Source organism: Elephas maximus, chromosome 12 (assembly GCF_024166365.1).
Source record: "Elephas maximus indicus isolate mEleMax1 chromosome 12, mEleMax1 primary haplotype, whole genome shotgun sequence".
In the NCBI taxonomy this organism is placed as follows: domain Eukaryota; kingdom Metazoa; phylum Chordata; class Mammalia; order Proboscidea; family Elephantidae; genus Elephas; species Elephas maximus.
Window position 1 is genome coordinate 99,138,327 of NC_064830.1, and position 19,343 is coordinate 99,157,669.

Sequence of the window (19,343 nt, forward strand, 5' to 3'; positions counted from 1 at the left end):
CTTGATGAAAGTGTTCTAAATATGTCTATGGAGATGGTTGCATACATTTGAAAATACTAAAAACACTGAACTGTACATTTTAATTGAGTGCATTGTATGTTATGTGAATTTTATCTCAATTAAGCTGCTATTAAAAAGAAAAAAAAAAAAAGTAATCCACATACTTATTGTGAAAATCAATGGGTCGAAGATATTAAATCTCATGAGCTTCCTGATGTTTTGCACAAAGGGATCTTGTGGGTTGTTGAGGGAATCGATGTTCACTCCAAATGACGTGCTTGTGATCACATCCATGCTGTAAGCCCCGAAGATGCTAAGTAGAGAAGAAAAGGCAAGGAAATATAAAATCAGCATTTCTTCACTATCCCTTTGCTACATATTTAGCAGGAAGTGCACATTAATTCATATGCCTAGGGAACCCAAAACCAAACCCAGTGCCGTCGAGTCAATTCCAACTCATAGCGACCCTACAGGGCAGAGTAGAACTGGCCCACAGAGTTTCCAAGGAGTGCCTGGCGGATCCGAACCGCCGACCTTTTGGTTAGCAGCCGAAAGGTTTCCATGCCTAGGGAAAGAGCCACACAATTTCAAAATTATCTGCCGGAGCAGCTGAGGATCTGTGTGTCTATCACACTCACTCATGAGGCATTTTTCAGGTGACAATCATGCAGCTGTCCCTGTACTATGGATGATAGAGACACAAAGGTTTGTTAGAACCATCTCTGGCCTCCAGGAACTCAGTCATAGAGGGACGAACCCACAGATGGTATATAAACCGCTGCAGTGAGTGTTGAGTGTGGAATATGGCAGGTGTGCTGGAGCAGTAAAAAGGATGGAATAATGAATTCTTCCTAAAAGCATCCAGAAAGGTGACATTGGATCTGAGTCTTACCTCCCCACAATGTCTATGCCCAGAGCAGTATAACATATATCATTTTGCTGTTAGTCTCAGCAGAACTATGAACGGGATTAAGTTGCTCCAAATTCTACGTATGAACTTTCTTGCTTCAACGAATGCCAGCCAATAAGAAACAAATGCCTTTCCACTCCCATGATTCCAGAGCCCTTACACTCTGCACTTCAATATTATCAATCATGTTTCTTCCTTCTAAAAGTTTCTGTCTTTTCTTCACTTTTAGAAAATACAAGTTGACAATTAAACAGATTAATCCAGGCTCATGTACACAGTAGAGAAGACCCTTTCTCTCCTGGCAGCCCTACCATTCAGTGTCAGCAGCCTTTCTTAGGTAGCCCACTGGAGTTTTAACACCACACGTTTGTTCATTTGATCACTAGAGTAACTCAACTTTGGAGATTTCTCATCAGTGGCAGGAAGCTAGAGGGCCCTGTGACAGAGCTTAGAATCCCAGCCACCACACTCTTACTTACTTCTTCAATGTGACAGGCTTGCCTTTTTCTGCTTCCTCTCTCAGATGCTTCAACAATACTTCTCCATACTGGCCGATGATGGGGAGCATCTAAACAGAAAACACATCACCATTTATTGGTAAATATGGAGACTCAAGACCTAGAAACACCTGGCTTTCCCAAGCAGGGAGCAATAAGTGACATTTTATCGTGAATCTCATATTGTCTTCCCTAGGACATAAACATACAAGGGCATCTTAAGCAAGTTCAAACTCAGCTGATTGCCCCTTGTAAAGGGAACTCACTTTCTACCTCCCCCAAAACTGGCTCCTTGATTTTTTAATTAGCAGTTCTCTAATTTTCTAACCTCCTTGAGTTTTCCACTGGTGAAGGTTGGAGACAGCAACGTTCGTACTCTCCTCCATTCTTCATCCTTAGACAAGGAAATGGCAGATTTCATAAATCCCATTGGAACAAAAACCTGGAATTCAAAGCAGAAGACAAATGCCACACATATGTTCCAGGGGTCTCCACAGTTGTAGATAATTTGTTGAATAGACATCATTTACTCATTAAATTCTTGAAGACTCTCTACTAGGTTGCAGACCCTAGGTTAGATGTTTGATCAATACTTACTCCAACTGCTCCCTGTGAAAATGAACACCCAGCTACCTGGTACAGTTTCCAACCATTCTTTGACACTCCTCTTTTAAAAGCAAATGTCCACAATATAGGTAAATTCTATTCCAGGGGAATAGAAACTAACAAGACCTACTGTGTCCTACAAGCCAATGAAGAGTAGAAAGGGATTGCTGGCACAGCCAGATGACCTTGGTTCAGACCAGTTCTGTCTTTACATACATGTATAGAACTGGCAACTTGAAAAAAAAGATTTCTTGTTAATGTTAATTTTTTTTTAAATGTAGTTAATACTTGAAACACTAGGAGAATTATCTTCTCTGACCACAACACCATCAAAGTAGAAATTATTAACAGGAAGAGCAAGGAAAAATAATCAAATACATGGAAACTGAATAACATACTGCTTAAAAACCACTGGATAATAGAAGAAATCAAAGATGGAATCAAAAAATTCCCGGAGCCAAACTAGAATGCAAATACATTGTCATGGATTGAATTGTGTCTTCCAAAAATATGTGCATCAATTTGGCAAGACCATGATTCCCATTATTGTGTGACTGACACAATTTTGACATCTGATGTGAATTTCCTATTTGTTGTAAATCCTACCCCTGTGTTGTTAATGAGGCGGGATAGATGGCAGTTATGTTAATAAGGCAGAACTCAATCTACAAGATTGGATTGTGTCTTTAGCCAATCTCTCTTGAGATATAAAAGAGAGAAAAAAAGCAGAGAGACGGGGGACCTCATACCACCAGGAAAGCAGCACCAGGAGCAGAGCTTATCCTTTGGACCCGGGGTTCCTGCATGCAGAAGCTCCTAGTCAAGGGGAAGATCGATGAGAAGAACCTTCCTCCAGAGCCCACAGAAAGAGAAAGTCTTTCCCTGGAGCTGACACCCTGATTTGGACTCAGCGCCTACCAGGCTGTGAAAAAATTAATTTCTCTTTGTTAAAGTCATCTGCTTGTGGTATTTCTGTTGTAGCAGCACTAGATGACTAAGACAGAATTTGGTACCAAGAGAAGAAGTGTGCTGCTCTAACAGATACCTAAAGTATGGAAGTGGTTTTGAAACTATGAATGGATAGAGGACCTGCAGCAGAAGAGGACAGGTAGCAGCAGAGAACTGGGAGCAACAGAGCCAGGAGACCAGTGCCAAACATAGCTGGAGCCAACCCATGGAGCACAAATGCTGAGTGCCAGTGCGCGAGAGGCTTCCCGGTGGTATGGGGCGCCTCTGGGTACTTATCAGTGGAGCTAGGCTTGCCAACCCATGAAGCAAGACAAGCTAAACATACAAAAATCAGTTGGATCCCTGTACACCAACAAAGAGAATGACAAAAAGGAAATCAGGAAACAATACCATTTATAATAGCCCTTAAAAAAATAAAATACTTAGGAAGAAACCTAACCAGGGATGTAAAAGATCTATGCAAAGAAAACTATAAAACATTACTGCAAGAAACCAAAAGACACCTACATAAATATACTATGCTGTTGGATAGGTAAACCTAACATTGTGAAAATGTCAATTCTACTCAACAAAAGACCAAAAACCAAACCCAGTGCTGTGGAGTCGATTACGACTCACAGTGACCCTATAGGACAGAGGAGCATCTGGTGAATTTGAACTGCCGACCCTTTGGCTAACAGCCCTAGCACTTAACCACTATGCCACGAGGGTTTCCATTCTACCCAAAGCAATCTACAAATACAATGCAATTTCCATACAAATACCAACAACATTCTTTAAAGAGATGGAAAAACTAATCATTAACTTTACATGGAAAGGGAAGAGGCCCTGGATAAGTGAAGTACTATTGAAGGCAAAGAATAAAGTAGGAGGACTCGCACTACCTGACCTCAGAACTTACTATACAGTCTGGTAATTGTACGAAGACAGATACATTGACCAACAGAACGGAACTGAGAATCCTGATGTAAATCCACCCACATACAGTCACCTGATCCTTGACGAAGACTCAGAGTCCTTCAAATGGGGAAACATCAGTCTTCTAACAAACAGTGCTAGCAAAACTGGATGTCCATCTGTAAAAAAATAAGCAGTCCCCATACCTCACACCATACACAAAAACTATTTCAAATGGGTTAAAGACCTAAATATAAAGCAAAACACTCTAAAGATCATAGAAGAAAAAAATAGGATCAAGGCTAGAGATCCTAATACACTGTGTTAACAGAATTCAAGCCATAACTAACAATACAAAAATACCAGAAGATAAGCTAGATAACTGGGATCATCTAAAAATTAAACACTTATGCTCATCAAAAGACTTCATCAAAGGAGTAAAAAGAGAACCTACAGACTGGAAAAATTTTGGTTATGACAAATCCAACAAAGGTCTAATCTCTAAAATCTACAGAAAAAGCCAACACCTCTACAACAAAAAGCAAATAATCCAGTTAAAAAATGGGCAAAGGATATGAACAGACACTTCACCAAAGAAGACATTCAAGTGACTAACAGACACATGAAAAATGTTCGTAATCACTAGTCATTAGAGAAATGCAAATCAATACCACAATGAGATACCATCTCACCCCAACATTACTGGCACAAACAAACAAACAAAAAAAACAGAAAACAAAAAATGTTGGAGAGGCTGCAGGGAGATTGGAACTCTTACCCACTGCTTGTGAAAATGCAAAATGGTACAACCATTTTGGAAAATGATATGGCACTTCCTTAAAAAGCTAGAAATAGAAATACCATATGATCCAGCAATACCACTCCTAGGAATGTATCTGAGAGAAATAAGAGCCATCAAATGAATATGCACACCCATGTTAATTATAGCATTGTTTACAATAGCAAAAAATGGAAACAACCTAGTGCCCATCAACAGATGAATGGATAAACAAAATATGTACGGTACATACACACAATGGAATACCACACAACAATAAAGAACATTGATGAATCTAGGAAGCATTTCACAACATAGATAAATCTGAAGGGCATGATGCTGAGTGAAATAAGTCTAATCACAAAAGAACAAATATTGTATGAGACCACTACTATAAAAACTCATGAAAAGATTTCCACACAAAAAGAAACAATCTTTGATGATTACGAGGGAGGGGAAGGAAGGGTAGGGAAAAACACTACACAGACAATAGATAAGCGGCACCTTTGGTGAAGGGTAAGGCAGTACACAATGCTGGGGAAGCCAGCACAACTTGACAAAGGTAAGGTCATGGAAGCTCCATAGACACATCCAAACTCCCTGAGGGACCAGCTTACTGGGCTCAGGGTTGTGGGGACCATGGTCTCAGGGAACATTAAGTTCAACTGATATAACATAGTTTATAAAGGGAATTTCTATATTCTTCTTTGGTGAGTAGCCTCTGACGTCTTAAAAGTTCATGAGTGGCCATCTAAGATACTCCACCAGTCTCATACTGTCTGGAGCCAGGGAGAATGAAGAAAACCAAAGACGCAAGGGAAAGACTAGTCCAAAGGACTAATGGACCACAACTACCACAGCCTCCACCAGACTGAGTCTGGCAAAACTAGATGGTGCCCAGCTACCACCACTGACTGCTCTGCCAGAGATCGCAATAGAGAGGGTCCCAGACCGAGCTGGAGAAACATGTAGAACAAAATTCTAACTCACAAAAAAAAAAAAAAAAAAGACCAGATTTACTGGTCTGACAGAGACTGGAGAAACCCTGAGAGTATGGCCCCCAAACACCCTTATAGCTCGGTAATGAAGTCATTACTGAGGTTCACCCTTCAGCCGAAATTAGACAGTCGCATAAAACAAGATGAGACTAAATGGGCACGCCAGGCCAGGGGCAATGATGAGAAGACAGGAGGGGACAGGAAAGCTGGTAAAGGGAAACACAAGGTCTAGAAAGGGAGAGTGATGACATTTCGTGTAGTTGGCAACCAATGTCATGAAACAGTGTTGTTGTTGTTAGGTACCATCGAGTCGGTTCCGACTCATAGTGGCCCTATGCACAACAGAACACAACACTGCCCAGTCCTGAGTCATTCTTACAATCGTTGGTATGCTTGAGATCATTGTTGCAGCCACTGTGTCAATCCACCTCTTTGAGGGTCTTCCTCTTTTCCACTGACCCTGTACTCTGCCAAGCATGATGTCCTTCTCCAGGGACTGATCCTTCCTGACAACATGTCCAAAGTATGTAAGATGCAGTCTCACCATCTTTGCTTCTAAGGAGCATTCTGGTTGTACTGCTTCTAAGACAGATTTGTTCGTTCTTTTGGCAGTCCATGGTATATTCAATATTCTTCACCAACGCCACAATTCAAAGGCATCAGTTCTTCTTCAGCCTTCCTTATTCGTTGTCCAGCTTTCACATTCATATGATGTGACTGAAAATACCATGGCTTGAGTCAGGTGCACCTTAGTCTTCAGGGTGACATCTTTGCTCTTCAACACTTTCAAAAAGGCCCTTTGCAACAGATTTACGCAATGTAGTGCGTTGTTTCATATCTTGGCTGCTGCTTCCATGGCTATTGATTGTGGATTCAGGTAAAATGAAATGCCTGAAAACTTCAATCTTTTGTCCATTTATCCTGATGTTGCTCATTGGTCCAATTATGAGGATTTTTGTTTTCTTTATGTTGAGGTGCAATCCATACTGAAGGCTGTGGTCTTTGGTCTTCATTAGTAAGTGCTTCAAGTCCTCTTCACTTTCAGCAGGCAAGGTTGTGTCATATGAATAACGCAGGTTGTTAATGGGTCTTCCTCCAATCCTGATGTCCAGCTTCTTGTATTATTTTGTTCAGCATACAGATTGAATAGGTATGGTGAAAGAATACAACCCTGATGCACACCTTTCCTGACTTTAAACCAATCAGTATCCCCTTGTGCTGTCTGAACAACTGCTTCTTGATCTATGTAAAGGTTCCTCATGAGCACAATTAAGTGTTCTGGAATTCCCATCCTTCACAATGTTATCCATAGTTTGTTATGATCTACACAGTCGAATGCCTTTGCATAGTCAATAAAACACAGGTAAACATCCTTCTGGTATTCTCTGCTTTCAGCCAGGATCCATCTGATATCAGCAGTGATATCCCTGGTTCCACGTCCTCTTCTGAAACTGGCCTGAATTTCTGGCAGTTCACTGTTGATATACTGCTACAGCCGTTTTTGAATGATCTTCAGCAAAATTTTGCTTGCGTGTGATATTAATGATATTGTTCTGTAATTTCCACATTTGGTCAGATCACCTTTCTTGGGAATAGGCATAAATATGGATCTCTTCCAGTCATTTGGCCAGGAAGCTGTCTTCCATATTTCTTGGCATACACGAGTGAGCACCTCCAGCGCTGCATCTGTTTGTTGAAACATCTCAGTTGATATTCCATCAATTCCTGGAGCCTTGTTTTTTGCCAATGCCTTCAAAGCAACTTGGACTTCTTCCTTCCGTACCATCAGTTCCTGATCATATGCCATCTCTTGAAATGGCTGAACATCGACTAATTCTTTTTGGTATAATGACTCTGTGCATTTCTTCTATCTTCTTTTGATGCTTCCTGCATCGTTTAATATTTTCCCCGTAGAATCCTTCGCTCTTGCAACTTGAGGCATGAATTTTTATTTCAGTTCTGACCCCACGTGCCTGTCAGTTTGTCATACCGTGGAGGCTTGCGTGTTGCTGTGATGCCGGAAGCTATGCCACCAGTATTCAGATACAAGCAGGGTCACCATGGAGGACAGGTTTCAGCTGAGCTTCCAGACTAAGACAGACTAGGAAGAAGGACCCGGCAGTCTACTTCTGAAAAGCATTAGCCAGTGAAAACCCTATGAATAGTAGCGGAACATTGTCAATTATAGTGCTGGAAGATGAGCCCCTCAGGTTGGAAGGCACTCAAAAGATGACTGGGGAAGAACTGCCTCCTCAGAGTAGAGTCAACCTTAATGACGTGGATGGAGTAAAGCTTTCGGGACTTTCATTTGCTAATGTGGCATGACTCAAAATGAGAAGAAACAGCTGCAAACATCCACTAATAATTGGAACCTGGAATGTACAAAGTATGAATCTAGGAAAGCTGGAAATCATCAAAAATTAAATGGAACACATAAACATTGATATCCTAGGCATTAGTGAGCTGAAATGGACTGGTATTGGCCATTTTGAATCGGACACTCATGTAGTCTACTATGCTGGGAATGACAACTTGAAGAGGAATGGTGCTGCATTCATCGTCAAAAAGAATGTTTCAAGATCTATCCTGAAGTACAACGCTGTCAGTGATAGGATAATATCCATACCCCTACAAGGAAGACCAGTTAATACGACTACCAAAGATGAAGATATAGAAGATTTTTATCAGCTGCTGTAGTCTGAAATTGATCGAACATGCAATCAAGATGCATTGATAATTACTAGCAATTGGAATGCGAAAGTTGGAAACAAAGAAGAAGGATCAGTAGTTGGCAAATATGGCCTTGGTGACAGAAACAATGCTGGAGATCAAATGTGAGAATTTTGCAAGACCAATGACTTCTTCATTGCAAATACCTTCTTTCACCAACATAAACAGCGACTATACACATGGACCTCGCCAGATGGAACACACAGAAATCAAACTGACTACATCTGTGGAAAGAGACGATTGGAAAGCTCAATATCATCAGTGAGAACAAGGCCAGGGGCCGGCTGTGGAACAGACCATCAATTGCTCATGTGCAAGTTCAAGCTGAAACTGAAGAAAATCAGAGCAAGTCCACGAGAGCCAAAATATGACCTTGAGTACATCCCACCTGAATTTAGAGATCATCTGAAGAATAGATATGAAGCATTGAACAGTAGTGACCAAAGACCAGACGAGTTGTGAAACGACATCAAGGACATCATACATGAAGAAAGCAAGAGGTCATTGAAAAGACAGGAAAGAAAAGACCAAGACGGATGTCAGAGGAGGCTCTGAAACTTGCTCTCAAATGTCGAGCAGCTGAAGCAAAAGGAAGAATTGATGAAGTAAAAGAACTGAACAGAAGATTTCAAAGGGCGTCTTGAGAAGACAAAGTAAAATATTATAATGACATGTGCAAAGAGCTGGATATGGAAAACCAAAAGGGGAAAACATTCTCAGTGTTTCTCAAGCTGAAAGAACTGAAGAACATGAAACAATACATGTATTAATTTTAATATGTGTATTAAGGGATTGCTGGCATTGCCAGATGACCTTGGCTCAGATCAGTTATGTCTTTACGTTTATCTATAGCATGAGCAACTTGAAAAAGAGATGCCTTGTTAACTGTGGTTTTTATAAAAATAGTAGTTAATACATTAAAAACTAGGAATATTTTCTAAGTGGAATCATACAATATGTAGTCTTTTGTGACTTTTTTTTTTCACTTAGCATAAATCTATTTGCAATTCCAGACAAAACAAAAAGGAAATTAAGGCCTGTCTTGTTCTGCCATGAATGGAAGGAAAAGTAAGGAGATAATTCTATTTCCCAGCTGCAGGCTGGCCTATCAAGAAAACATATTCGGAAACATTCTCCCACATTCTGAAATTTTATTTTGTTTTTAAATAGGTACCTAAAATATTCGTTCATGATGAAAACTCTCAACAACTAGGAAGCCATGAAAACTTCCTCAACTTGAGGAAAAGTGCCTATGGGGGGGGGAGGGGAATACAGCTAATATACTGTATGATGAAAGACTGAAAGCTTCTCCACAAAAATTGAGAACAAGAAAAAAATGCTCACTCTCATCACACTTATTCAGCATCATACTGAAAGTCCTAGCTAGTGTGTTAAGACAAGAGCAAGAAATAAAAGACATATAGATTGGAAAGGAGGAAATAGAACTGTCTTGGTTTTCAGATGATATATTGTCAACATAAACTGTCTCAGGAATATGCAAAAGCAAAAATGCTAAAAAAAAAAAAACTTAGAACTAGTGAGTTGAGCAAAGTTGCAGGATACAAGATTAATACACCAAATTCAATCATGTTTTACGTATTAACAATGAATATGTGGAAATTGAAATTAAGAAAACATTATCATTAACAATCAGTCCAAAGAAAATTAAATACTTATCCAAAATGCATGGCTGCTAACCAAAAAGTTAGAGGTTCAAGCACACCCAGAGGCACCTCAGAAGAATGGCCAGGTGATTTGCATCTGAAATATTATCCACTGAATACCTTATAGACCTCAGTAGCACTGTGACACACATGGGGTTGTCATGAGTCAGAGTCAACTCAATGGTAACTCATTTGTTATAAATCTAACAAAATACGTATAGGATATATATACTGCAAATTATGGAATGATGATGAAAGAAAACCGAAATTAATTGAGACATTTACTGTGTTCATGGATTGGAAGATTCAGCATAGTAAAGATGTTGATTGTTCCTAAATTGAGTTCTAGTTTTAATTAGTTCTTACCAAAAGCCCAGGAAGGTTTTTATAGACATGGACAGTTTATTATAAGCTCAAATGGAAGGAAAAGAACCTAAAATAGCTAAAACATTTTGAAAAAGTATTAAAAAGAGTGAAGAATAAGTCTACAAGTTGGTAAGATTTATTATATAGCTACAGGATTTGACCATGTAGTATTCATGGAGGAATAGACACATAGGCCAATGGAACAATATAGAGAATGAGGAATAGACCCACACAAATATGAACAACTGATTTTGAACAATGGTGTAAAATCAATTCCGTGAAGAAAGTATAGCATTTTCAGCAAATGAAAGTGAAGCAATTGGGCATCCATAGGCAAAATAATAAACCTCAACCTAAACCTCGAACCTTTTACGAAAATTAACTTGAAATGAATGACAGACTTAAACATAAATGTAAAACAATAAAACTTAAAAAAAAAAAAAGGGTGAAGACAAAGAAGAAGATGATGGAAAAGAAGAAGGGGAAGTCTAAGATGAAGAAGAGGAAGAGGAAGCAGAAGTGGAAGAAGGCAGAGAAGGAGGAGAAGGGGAATGAGAAGAGGAACATCTTCAGGACCTAGTGCTAGGCAAAGAGTTTTCAGACTTGACATCAAAAGCAGAATCCATAAAAGGAAAAATTAATATATTGGCCTCATAAAAATAAAAAAGGTTTGCTCATCTAAAGACCCCATTAAGAGGAAAAGACAAGCTACAGACTGTGACTATAAAAAACAGCAAGAAGGAGCCTCATGGTGAGGGAGAAGTTATATAACTTGATTTTGCTGGTGGTTATGCAAATCTACACATGTGATAAAATTGAATAGAGTCGCACACACACACAAAAATCACATGAAAGTGAGTGCACAAAAAACTGACGAAATCCACCTAATCCCGTTAACCCCATTGCCATTGAGTCGATTCCGACTCATAGCAACCCTATAGGACAGAGCAGAACTGCCCCATAGAATTTCCAAGGAGCACCTGGTGGATTCAAACTCCTGACCTTTTGGTTAGCGGTTCTAGCTCTTAACCACTATACCACCAAGGTTTTCAAAATCTAACAAAGCTCTGTTAATTCTACCAGTGTCAATTTACTGCTTTGTTACCGCACTACAGTTAGACATGAAACCCTTGTGGTGTGGTGGTTAAGTGCTATGGCTGCTAACCAAAAGGTCGGCAGTTCCAATCCTCTAGGCACGCCTTGGAAACTCTGCGGGGCAGTTCTACTCTGTCCTGTAGGGTCACTATGAGTCGGAATCTACTCCACAGCAGTGGGTTCAGTTATTTTGTTTTGCTTTTTTTTTTAATAGTTAGAGAAGACTTTAACATGGGGGAAAATTGAATGAATGGTACATGAGAGCTTCCTGTATATGTTTGGTTTTGTTTGTTTTTTTTCCCAAACTTCTCATGAATTTATAATTATTTCAAATTTAGAATGTAAATAAGTGAATAAATTTTTTAATGAAAAAAATCAATACCTACCCTCCGGTTTGTGAAGGTGGAATAACATTCTTTCACCATTATTGTCTTGATCATGCCAGGATCTGTGATGGCTATCACAGGCTGTAGACCATGATAAAACCTACGTTGAGAAACAGAGCTGATTAATTACATCAAACTCAATTCTGCAGCTGTAGCCACTCCCAAGAGACCATACATTCATCGCAATATAACAAAATCCATACTCCTAGTTGCTAATACACAGAAACATTTTCCTCTAGGTCAAGTTAAGATACGATACACAGCAAGATTCTCATCATAGAACCACCAGAGTTCTCATAAAGAAAAAATAGGTCTTAAAATAGATTGAGGTTAGAAAGAATATTAAAATGTGTTAAAGCGAGGCAGTGGACAATGGCTATTTTCTATATCTTTCTTTGTCATTTTTTTAATATTTAAAATATTTCATTTTTGAAAAGACATTAGGTTAGTGAAAAACTGAAGGCAAGTAGTTCTCTAAGAGCAGAATATAATTAAGGATAGTCTACTCATTCAGTCACTTAAAATTACAATTTTGAAGATATGTGAAAATGTGAATAATGCATATTGCATTATTAAATAAAAATTGTAGACATACTGATTATAAACCTGTAAAAATATATGTACACATTGAAAAAGATTTAGAATGCCCAAAATGTGATAATAGAATTATGAGTGATTTTTGCCCTATTTTCAAGAATTTTTTTTTTACGGGTTTTTTTCTTTAGATATTATTTTATCTGTTAAAGAAAGGTCTTTGGTAGTATTAAGGCTAGAAAAAAATTGAAAGAAATGTAAAAAGGTATAAAGAAATATAGAGGAGAGTGTATAATTCACTTGAATTATTTTTCTTTTTATTACCTGCATTTATTCATAGATTCCCCGACAGGGAATCTGCTCCATGTTGATGACACCATGGCATCAGGGAAATCCCACTTTTGACACATGTGCCACATAAAGCTGCCTTTATATGTGATATATGCAATTTGAGCCTGCTCTCCTGGCCATTAGAATGTCCATTTTTGGGAATAAGCCAGTGGAATGAGATATACTATAAGCTTAATTACACTGTCCTGACATTTTGTTTTCCATTAACAATCCTTTACATTTGCTAGAACAAAATGGAAGATTTTCCAAAAGTCTCCTATTCTTTAACTTCACAGCAGAACCTCAGATACTTCTTTACTTCACATACAAAACATTGAGAACCACTACACTTCCTGCTGTCCATTTCCAAAAATACTCTGAAGCTCAGGAGGATTAAGTATCGAGGATATTTAGTGTTGGTCCTCTAATACAAATTATTAGGATGAAACCTAATAGGATTAGCACCTATCAGAAGGAGCTCTGGTAGATAAACAGTTATGGGCTCCACTGCTAACCAAAGGGTTGATGGTTCAAACTCACCCAGCAGCTCCATGGGAGAAAGGCCTGGTGATCTGTTCATGTAAAGATTATAACCTAGAAAACATTGTGAGGCAGTTCTTTGCCATCACATGGGGTCACTATAGGTTGGAATCAACTAAACTGCACACAAGAACAACAGATAAAAGGGTTTGTGAAATAATCATTTTTATGCAATTAAAAAGGAACCTACAGAAGGCAAAAATGGACACAAAGTAATGCTAGCAGTCTCTGGAGAAAAGTGATTATCTGCAACTTTCTGGGCTTCATTCAGACTGTAGACTTTGACACCTGGAGATATATGGGATCATAGCTTTCACAAGGTTTCAAGAGTTTTATACAAGAGATAGTTCATCCCATGAGGCTCTAGGCTGCGATTGTCATCCACGCAGCTGAGTGCTCATACCAATAAGTTTATCCAATGGAAGTTTCCAAAATACTCACCCCCATATTTTTCCATACTTTTTAGAACATTTCATGTCAAAATCCCACAAACCCTGCAAGGAGAAACAAAATAAAATTTGATTATTAATTTAAATGTACTCACTTCTACATCTTTCTAGAGCAAAAAAAAAAAAAAATTAAATGAAACTTACTCTCCGTTGTGGATTGCACTGTGTCCCCCAAATGGATATGCTGAAATTCGAACCTTTGGTACCTATAAAACTAAACTTGTATGGAAATAGGGCCTCTACAATGACCTCAAACATATGAAAAATCTTGGATATGGTATAAGATCAGGTAAAGATTCATTCTGTTGTACACAACGTTGCCATAAGTCACAGCTGATTCTACTGCAACTAACAACAACAAAGATATTATCAGTTAACTTAACATGAGGTCATACTACAGTAGGATGGGCTCCAATCCTTATAAGAAGAGGAGAAGAGATACAGACACAGAGACGCAGAGGGAATTTGGTCATGTGAAGACTAAGGCAGGGATGGGAGTGATGAATCTACAAACCAAGGGATGCCAAGGATTGTCAGGAATCACCAGTAGCTATGAACAGACACGGGTACATCTTTCCCTAGAGCCTTCATGGAAAGCATAGCCCTGTCAATACCTTGATTCAGACTTCTGGCCTCCAGAGCTGTGAGGCAATAAATTTGTGTTATTTAAGGCCACCAACTTTTGGTACTTCCTGATGGCAGCACTAGGAAACTACTACACTATCTTTTCACTGGCAGATAAAGGGAAGTTCTTATTCAGATATATCTTAGGGGTAAAGAGGAGAAATAGAGGAGATATTCTAAATGGAGAATTAAAATTAGTTCTGAATTTTCTCCAAGTATTGTAGATACTGAATGATAAAACCTTTTCCATGAATAATAAGTAACTCCTTGCCTTTCTGAAGTGTTTTTGCTTGTGCATATGTCGTCTCTAAAATCTCATAAGCCTCTGAATAATTACCACCATGGGCACTGTCTTAGTCGTCTAGTGCCACCATCACAGAAATACCACAAGTGGATGACTTTAACAAGGAGAAATTTATTTTCTCACAGTCTAGCAAGTTACAAGTCCAAATTTAGGGTGTCGGCTCCAGGGGAAGGCTTTCTGTCTGTGTCGGCTCTGGAGGAAGGTCTTCGTCCTCAACCTTCCCATGGTTGAGGAGCTTCTCAGGCGTAGGGACCCTGTGTCCAAAGGGTATGCTCTGCTACTGGTGCTGCTTTCTTGGTGGTATGAGGTCCCCAACTCTCTGCTTACTTCTCTTTCCTTTTATCTCTTAAGAAGTAAAAGGTGGTGTAGGCCACACACCAGGGAAACTCCCTTTACATTGGATCAGGGAGGTGACCTGAGTAAGGGTGGTATTAAAATCCCACCCTAATCCTGTTAACATAAATTTATAATCACAAAATGGAGAACAACACCACAATACTGGGAATCATGGCCTAACCAAGTTGATACACATTTTTGGGGGGGACATAATTCAATCTATGACAGGCACACAAGAAAACTGAAGCTTGGAGACAATGAATGTCCCATGGGGCAGTTCTACTATGTCGCATGGGGTTGCGAATCAACAGCACCTAACAACAATGATTTCATTAAAAAAAAAAAAAAACTCATTTGGTGGTTACATATCTGAAGTTGATAGGCAGCCAACATCTTGTCTCTGTGATACTCATTCCCTGCTCTGACTCACCCATAGTGGTGGGTCCTTTGTTGGAAAACAAGAAGTGCAGAAAGCTATCATTCTAATCTCTAATCCCATAAGGCAGCATGGGTAGCAATAGCTGGGTAAAGCCATGGAAATAACCACAGGGGTTTACCAGTTCTAGAAAGAATTCAGTTGTGCAAATTACTAAATGGTGAACACCTGAGCTTCCTAATAATCTGAAGTTCAAAATCCACCCAGGAGGAACAACAACTAAAAATAAGTTATTTTTTAAAATAATCTATGCAGGAAGAGTAACAAAAAAAAAAAGGTCATACAGAGCTCATGCTTGAAGTAGGAGAGTTTGAATCTAGCACATGCAGCTTAAGGTGCCACTACCAATACTCCCTTTTTTCATTTCTCCCAATGCTAAGGACCACTAGGTCTTTATACGAGGAAGCACCTGACAGTAAGTTATTCCACCTCACAATGTTCACAGTGGTGTTCACAGGCTGAAGTAAAATCCCCAACATTTTACAATAGAACACTATGTAGAATACAGCCCAATGTGCAGGATGGGATATACACAGTTTGTAGAAAGTTCTAGAAACTTTTTCCTAGGGAAGAGTATTTGTATCGATGGAAGTGAACAGTCAAATTCAGCCATAAGAAGCAAAAGAGAGCCACAACACTCACCTTGCGGTGGGCCAGAACACTCCCCACAAAAGGCAGAGGCTTGGGCCCAGGAATCCTGAGCTTCTTTAGAACATTATGTGAATGGGTTCCATATCTATAAAAGAAGGGACAAGCCAGGTCACCAGGACTGTAGTATAAATTCCACTGGTAAGGAGATAACAGGTAGGTAATAAATAACAATAACAACTCCAACAAAAATAATGACACTTCAACAACATCTCCTTCCCCACCTTCACTGTGAGACCCACAAAAAAGATGAACAACTAATGTAAACACTATAACACATACAAATATGCAACAACAATAATAACAAACAATAATTAAGAGTGGTTACGTAAATATGTACATATGCCAAATAGGTGAGGTGGGTCATAGGAGAGTAAACACCCACACACATATAGGTATGGCTATGGATATTTCTACAGACATATTTGCATATACTGCAGGTATATTCATATATATAAATAAACCCAGGAAAGAGCACATGGGGGCCAAAAAAACCAAACCCAGTGCTGTCGAGTCGATTCTGACTCATAGCGACCCTATAGAACAGAGTAGAACTGCCCCATAGAGTTTCCAAGGAGTGCCTGGGGGATTTGAACTGCCAACCCTTTGGTTAGCAGCCCTAGCACTTAACCACTACGCCATCACAGCTATCGAAAATTCTTAGACATTAGCAAACACCTGTTGGGACCGAGATACTAGGCTTGAAGACTAAAGACCATAGTCTCAGGGGACTTCTAGGTCAATTGGCACAACATAGTTCAAAGATAATGTTCTACTTTGTACTGAGGTGAGTCAGTGTTCTGGGTCTTAAAAGTTTGTGAGCAGCCATCTAAGACATAACTATCTGTCTCTTCCCATCAGGAGCAAAGGAGAATGAAGAAAACCAAAGCCTCAAGGAAGCAGTTAATCCAACAGAATAACGGCCTACATGAACCAGCCTCTACTAGCCTGATACCAGAAGGACTAGACAGTGCCCAGCTACCACTACCAACTGCTCTGACCAGGAACACAATAGAAGGTCCTGGTTAGAGTGGGAGAAAAATGTAGAACAAAATTCAAATTCACAAAAAAGACCAGACTTACTAGTCTGATAAAGACTGGAGGAACCCTCGAGACTATACCTCTAAGACACTCTTGATTGAAACTGAAACCACTACCAGAGATCACCTTTCAGCCAAGTAATAGATAGGCCAAAAAGGTAGACAATAACATCCATGTGGAATGTGTTCTTTAGAACAATCAACTGTGCAGACCAATGGGCAGCATTTGCCCAAAAGTAAAGATGAGAAAGCAGGAAGGGACAGGGAAACTAAATGAATGGAAAAGAGGAATCTGGGGTGGAAATGGGAAGAATGCTGACACATTGCAGGGACTGCGGCCAATGTGACAGAATGGCTTGTGTATGAACTATTGAATGGGAAGATGATTTGTTATGTAAACTTTCACCTAAAGCATAATAAAATGTTCCAAATAAAAAGTAATGATCATTAGTGAAATGAAGCTAAAATAATCCTGATACCAATCCTAGAGCGAATATGTGATGAAGATTCTCAATCTTTGGGCTCCTAGAAGGTTCAAGCTAAAACTTTTTCAGGGTCTTTGCTTGTGTCTATTTCATTAGCGGACTTTTGCAGAATTTGGGGGTTTCCATTCTAGTTAGAGAGGTCTCTAGGTGATACAAATTGTTCAGGCTCGGATGGTCAACCAAAAGTTTGGTGGGCAGAACCCGCCCAAGAGTACAGCAGAAGAGCCAAGAGAACTCTATGGAGAAGTTCCACTCTGTAACACATGGGATGACCATGAGTCAGAATCACCTCAGCAGCACAACAATTCTAGGCAGAAAGGAGAAAAAAATATTTCTATTCTGATTTAAGAAAAAAAAATTCTCTTCTGGTAATAAGTTTTTGTGTAAGCGCATCCAATTCAACATAGAGTGTTAACAAGAGCCTACAGGGATGTTTTTCTTACATTTTGCTCTGAGGCGTTAATTATGCTTTTCCTTCACTATACTCTGCCCCCCGCCCCCTGCATTTTAGGATCTGGTTGTTCTTAAATTTGCCTTCACAGAGAGGCCTCAGAGCAGTCACAGTTTCTGAGGTCTGTATCTACATCTATAGACAAGTGTTGCCACTCCAGTGTTACTGAGAGATGGCTGGCTAGAGGAAGAAGAGAGGTTGAGGGAGGAGGTGTTGACAACCATTCATGGCGAAACTGCTTGTCCTACAAGGTTAGCACCATAGGAACAATTTAGGAACACATGTCTGAAAAGTATAAATGGTTCAACATACCCTACTAAGGCACAGAGTTAAAAGAGAAGGGACTTTCTAAAATCCAGACAACCTCCTGTTGTTGTACAACGTAAAATGTCCCAGGCAGTTACACTGAGACCTTGTTTCCTCTTCTTTGGGGGTTAACATTTAATTCAGTACAGACTCCAAACATTTTGTTCAAATTCAGTCAATCATATAACATGCAATAAAATAAAACCTTAAAAGGTCATGAAGGTCAACAATAAAAAGAAATGAGCCATTGAGCAACACGAAGGCATGGGAGAAACGGAAAAGCATATTGTTAAGTGAAAGGTCCTCTTTGTTCTCTATAGAGTCCCCATTTGAGTGACTTTTTTTTTTAACTTTCCTTTTAAACTTGGATTTTTTGTGATTCCTCTAGGTCCAAACTTGTAGTCAATCCTCAGGAACAAAGAATGTCACTAAACACTGCTTGCCACTGACATTGGGATTTGGGAGGTGGGATGGGAATGGCTTATGAAGGAGTAACTTCATAGGATTTGCACAAGGTGGATAATAACAACTTATGGTTTTGTAGTAGCCAACATTTAAGCCAGTTCTCCTCTCTCTCTCCCTCTTTTTATCTTTAAAACAGGCAGGGAAAAGTGGCTGGAGAAGCACAAAAACCAATGCCACAGAGAAAGCTGGGAAGCTACTCACAGGTAGAGGAGCACCAGGCTGGTGACCAGGAGAATCCAGGTCTCCGCTGAAAAGCTTGGAATCAGGTCCATCATCACTTTCCTTGCCAGAGAGAGTCTCTTCGGAGTTTTCCTTTGAGCTGTGCCTGATGAGCTCCGTCCACTGTGCACAGCCTCCTTCCCACCTCAGCTGTGATTATGGGAGCCTGCTGGCAGGTTTATATGCTGGGAAGGGGGTGGAGCCCAAGCAGCAGGCAGTGAAAGGGCCACCTGAGCTCCACCTGCAGCCTGGGGAGTTCAAGGTGCACTTTCCACTAGAC

General features: G+C 39.6%; 1 protein-coding gene across 3 annotated transcripts in view; it reads right to left on the reverse strand.

The window, feature by feature from the left end:
- The window catches only part of LOC126086883 (cytochrome P450 3A8-like), a 40,018-nt gene extending 20,902 nt beyond the window's left edge, over window positions 1-19,116 (reverse strand). For 2 of the 3 annotated variants that reach the window (XM_049903683.1, XM_049903682.1), the window contains exons 1-7: window positions 19,046-19,116; window positions 16,092-16,185; window positions 13,742-13,794; window positions 11,897-11,996; window positions 1,736-1,849; window positions 1,390-1,478; window positions 165-313 (exon numbers count right to left, since the gene is read on the reverse strand). In XM_049903683.1, coding sequence (XP_049759640.1) covers window positions 165-313; window positions 1,390-1,478; window positions 1,736-1,849; window positions 11,897-11,996; window positions 13,742-13,794; window positions 16,092-16,185; window positions 19,046-19,116 — 670 coding nt within the window. Of the gene's footprint in view, window positions 1-164; window positions 314-1,389; window positions 1,479-1,735; window positions 1,850-11,896; window positions 11,997-13,741; window positions 13,795-16,085; window positions 16,186-19,045 lie in introns of all 3 variants that reach the window. The other variant, XM_049903684.1, reaches the window with a different exon arrangement.
- Between the last annotated feature and the right edge of the window lie 227 nt (window positions 19,117-19,343).